This window comes from Fulmarus glacialis, unplaced genomic scaffold (genome assembly GCF_000690835.1).
Source record: "Fulmarus glacialis isolate BGI_N327 unplaced genomic scaffold, ASM69083v1 scaffold44503, whole genome shotgun sequence".
Classification (NCBI taxonomy): Eukaryota; Metazoa; Chordata; class Aves; order Procellariiformes; family Procellariidae; genus Fulmarus; species Fulmarus glacialis.
In genome coordinates this window covers 19584-24285 of record NW_009205688.1, presented here as the reverse complement: position 1 = coordinate 24285, position 4702 = coordinate 19584, and the positions used below count along the sequence as shown (strand labels likewise).

At 36.6% G+C, this 4702-nt stretch overlaps 1 protein-coding gene across 1 annotated transcript; it reads left to right on the top strand.

Annotated features, from left to right (window-relative positions):
- Nucleotides 1-310: 310 nt before the first annotated feature.
- LOC104075090 (ceramide kinase-like protein) lies at nucleotides 311-2691 on the top strand (the record flags this gene model as incomplete). Its single annotated transcript, XM_009575464.1, has 3 exons — nucleotides 311-407; nucleotides 1624-1799; nucleotides 2610-2691. Coding segments are annotated over 3 exons (355 nt in total), but the record flags the coding sequence as incomplete, so codon positions are not given.
- Between the last annotated feature and the right edge of the window lie 2011 nt (nucleotides 2692-4702).

Below are 4702 nucleotides of genomic sequence, written 5' to 3'. Positions count from 1 at the left end.
AAAGCAATTTTTAAAAAATTATAGGTACTATGTTCAATACATTCTAGATATCGATAAGGGAGTAAAATTTTATTATTAGTGTATGTTATAAATATAGAGATGCTAAGTAACCTTAATTGCCTAGTTTATATTCATCTATAGAGGGTGGGGTGGGGGTTTTTTTTGGCAAAAAGATTTAAAAAAACATTGAGACAATACTACTAATTTACTCTTGCTAGCTTTTTTTTTTTAAATCTAGACTTTTGAAGGGCCTGTTAAACTTCCAAATTAATGTATTTACTTTTGTGAACTAAGTTGGTCTGCTTTTCAGGTTGAATAATGGAAGCATGGCTCTTATTGTTGTACAAAATACTTCTCGAACAGATTTCATAAAACATCTGAAAAGATACGCCAGCGTAAAAAATCAGGTACTGTTGATTATAAAAAGAACAGTTAATCGTGAAGGTAGACATGCTGTAAGAGTTAATGTTAGCATCCTCATAAGGAGACTTAGCTTCCTGTCAGAATACATTAGCCCCTTTTTTTATCTGATTTTTTTTTTTTTAAATCACTAGACTAATACCGATTAGCCTATTTCAGCCCATCTGTTGTGGTTTAAATTGTATTTGTGTTGTACCATAGTTTTATGGGTGTAAAGCCCTTTCACCACAATAAAGGAAATGCATGCTGTGTTTAAATTTTGTGTACTGCACAGATCAAGAACACAGACTGGGGGGGCATCATGCAACTCTTTGTAAGAAATAGGTAAAGTCCATAATTTCAGCAGGTCACTGCATGCTGTGCTGGTAGCAGTGGATTATGACCATTGATTTTTAGCAGGATGCATTCCATCCAGTTACGAATGTTTGCAGAACTGTATTTCCAAATTTTGGTCATTATTCTGTCTTTGAAGAGAAAAATGAAGCATCCAAACACAGTGCCTTATTGTCCTAAATACCCGATGCATAGCCTAAGCGTACTGGTACTCATTGAAATGTTTCAGCATTATGTGAAATCACTTTTACAAGAAGGTTTATGTGTGAATTAGATAACCGTTCAATGGTCAGAGAGTTTGAGGGAGAGGTGGATGGCAGTTCTGTGTAACAGTTGCTGCATTTAGGAGAGAGATAGTTTCTGCTTTCCAGTTATGCTTTTGGAGGAAGGCTTTGCTTTTCTCTCTGCCTTTGTAGTTAGAAATTACATGAGGAGGTATGGACTCTCCTTTAAAAAGGTGACCATTTACTGGAATTCTAACTAGCCTCATTTAGGACAGGATTACTGGTAATGATGAACAGAGCACAGGAAGAAATCTGCTTGGACTTTCACATATTCTGAAAGCATGTGCCATTTTGGCATGTGCAAAATATACCCTCATCTGTAAACTGAGCAAATCTGATATGGGAATGCAAACGGAACACTACCATTTTTTCTGAGGCACTATTTAGGATAAAAATAGCATGTTAATCTATAAATGCTAGCTGGAATATATAATGCCTCATGTGGTCAAAGCTAGAGTTAAGTGTTCCCATTTACTTTAGACGAAAAAAAAAAAGCAAGCTTTTTAATTTCAAGTAATCCAGTTTGTTGCTAAGCTACCACCTACATCTTTCATCTTCATTTAATATATATCTGTGTTTGGTTTAGTTCAATTTTCCCTTTGTTGAGACCTACACAGTTCAAGAAGTAAAAGTACAACCAAGGCTTAAAAATGGGCTTGAAGCCAAGGAAAATACATATTTGAATGCTGCTTCTGCAGAAGGAAATTACCCTTGGAATATAGATGGAGACTTAATGAAAGAAGCATCAGAAGTTCATGTTCGGTAAGACTAAGTATTATGTTTATGGACTGTATATCTGTAACAGATTAGTACCGCAATCTTAAATGTACATAACACAGATGACACCAAAACTGGGTTTTGTAAATACTGTGAGAACAGTACTTCTGCGTGCTTCTGCGTGCTGCAGTCTGGCCCCTTTGCCATTGTTTGGGCCTCTGCCCTGTTGCCTTGTGCCCATCTTTGGAAAAGTTTGTTATGACCGACTTGGCCTTTCCTTTCTGGTGCTTCGTCAGCTCCCAGCTCCACTTCTCTCCTTTCTGCCTGTTACTTTACCTTTCTGTTACTTAGAGGAGAATGGAAGTATATAAAGGTCTGTGACTCCTGGGAGGAGCTCCTTTTGGGATAAGGATTCCTGCTTGGAAAGCAGTGTGTGTAACCTTAATAAAACCACGTAGTTGTTCAATTGTGGGAAACTTCGTGCTGCTTGAGAATAGTCTCCGTATCCAGGATCAAAGAAAGAGACTATGAAACAGGAAGGGAAACAGGAGGATTATCAGTGGAATTAAATGGGCTGTGGCTCATTCTTCTGCAATGCGCACAGGATTAGTTGAAGGCACAGAACTCAAGAGTCTAACAGTCTGGCATGTAAAGTAAAAGGCAGATCATGTTATAGGATATATAATACATACTTCTAAAGATGATCTTATAGGAATTGTCAAAATGTAATTCACCTGATTTTATTCCATATAGCAGTTCATACATGTTTGTTCTCCCCACCCCCAACCCCCCAAAGTGGCACACCCATTGCACGAGTTAATGAAATTGATAAAGTTTGACTTCCTCACTTCACAGGGTGCATCCTCAACTTATTAATCTCTACGGAGTGAACACTGATGACCTGGAGAGTTCCCACGCAACATGCAATTGCATATAGAAGGGACACACTGCAAGTTCTGTATTAAAGAATCCTTTTCTCACCCCTGTGCACAGCTTTCCAAGGTCCCAGTCTTTCACTCACTGAATCCAGTTGTTGTAGCAGAAGCTTAACTGGGATGTTTGTAGTATTTCTGGTTTTAAATTTTTATCAAGTTCTATATTTTTATCAGGTTGTATTTAACTGCAAAGAAACTGTTAGGCTTTACAAGAAAAAATGAAAACTGATTATACTGGTCTCTTATAGAAGTGTCTGTCAGAACAGAAGAAAATTTTTTTTTTTCTTTAAAATTATTCTAGCTTTTGCAATAAATATAATGTGAGATACTTTTAAGTCTGCTGCTGCCACCCGTGTTGTCAGGTAACTCAGTTCAAATACAGCTGGTGAGTGGAGGTATGGTACCACCTCATGCTGAAGGATGGTGGCAAAATATAGATTTATTTTTTTATTTTTTAAATCAAGTTCTTTCAATTCTAGGCATCATTTTTAATGTTGCCTTAATGCATTTGCTTTCAAATTGTTTCTAGTCAAACAGTAATACAAAAGAATATGCTGTTGATTTATACGACTTTTCTTTGTTGAAATGTATTTTAAAGACTACTCTTTGTACAAAATAAGTATTTAAAAATATTTTATCTATCCTAGAACTGAAATGATATTTAGCATAGTTTTTGTTGTTGCTGAGAATAAAGTTATGATAAATAACTTAAGAGTTGACTTAAATTTTTATAACTTCCTTATAGGGCATAAACATAATTTTTATGAGTGTTTGTGTTTTTTCTAACTTATTAAATATTTAGTACAATTATTTGGGATGACAGCAAATTAAGACTATATTCTTTCTGGGAACTGGCTTTCTTTGAAATGATGAAAAGTAACAGACCGGTAAGTTTGTCTGTCTGCAGGACCATGGGGATAATGAATGTTTTCCTGTTCACTTGTCTGAATCTTTCAGAAGCGGCTGACAATGGTACGAAAGCTGCATTGTCTTGTGGCTAGAATGAGTTCCTTTAAGTTCTTTCTTCATTGAGCAGTCCAGTATAATGTGAAATCCAGTCACTTATGATTTTGTTAAATCAAGGCCCTAAGCCTTTACATGGGATCTACAGCTACTGTATTTTATTTGATTTTAAATACTACTTGTGAAAAATTTTTACCTGTGATAAATATGCAAGACAAAAGTACTGCACCTGAAGTACTGCAGATGATTATTTGTCTCCTAAGAACAAGCTGTTACTTGTTGGAAATCTCATGCAGTTTCTACGGGCAAACCTGGCCAAATCCATAGACAATCAAATGCCTGCTTCGAAGGCAATGATGATAGGAAGCTTATAGCTAGTTCTGCTCTTTGCACTGGAGTTAGCGGTTACAGAGTAGGATCAGCGTCACAGCATCCTTTGGGCTGGACGGGGCCCCGTCAGGGCTCTAGCCCAACCTCCTGCTTAGAGCAGGTCCAGCATGAGATCAGATCTGGTTGCTCAGGGATTCATCCAGTCCGGTGTCGAAACCTCCAAGGATGGAGATGACACAACCTCTCTGGGAGTTCCGATGCCTGGCTGTCCTCATTTTGTTTTTCCTCATGTTTTTCCTCATGTGCCGTTGGAACCTCTCATTTTAGTTTATACCCGTTGTCCGAGTCGCAGTGATACTCTCCAGTTAAACTACTATAATTGATACTATATCACATCAAATATTTTTAACATGTTAAGACAACTCAAACTAAACGTCCTGAAGTTGTCTAAGAAGAAGATTCCAGCTACATTTAGTAGATTTAACTGGTTTTATTACATAACTGAAAATTAACAAAATAATCGAACTTGCAGAAAAAACAGCATTCATGTGCTTAACTTGTTGGGGTTCTTTTTCTAATAAAATGAAATTGTGTGACACTTTATAACCTTGCTACCATCAGGACATTGTACATTCATTTTTTTGTCAACCAGGTTTATAAAAGCTAATTGAATTTTGCTTCATATCCTAAGAACAGGCACCAACATTTACATGTTAATAA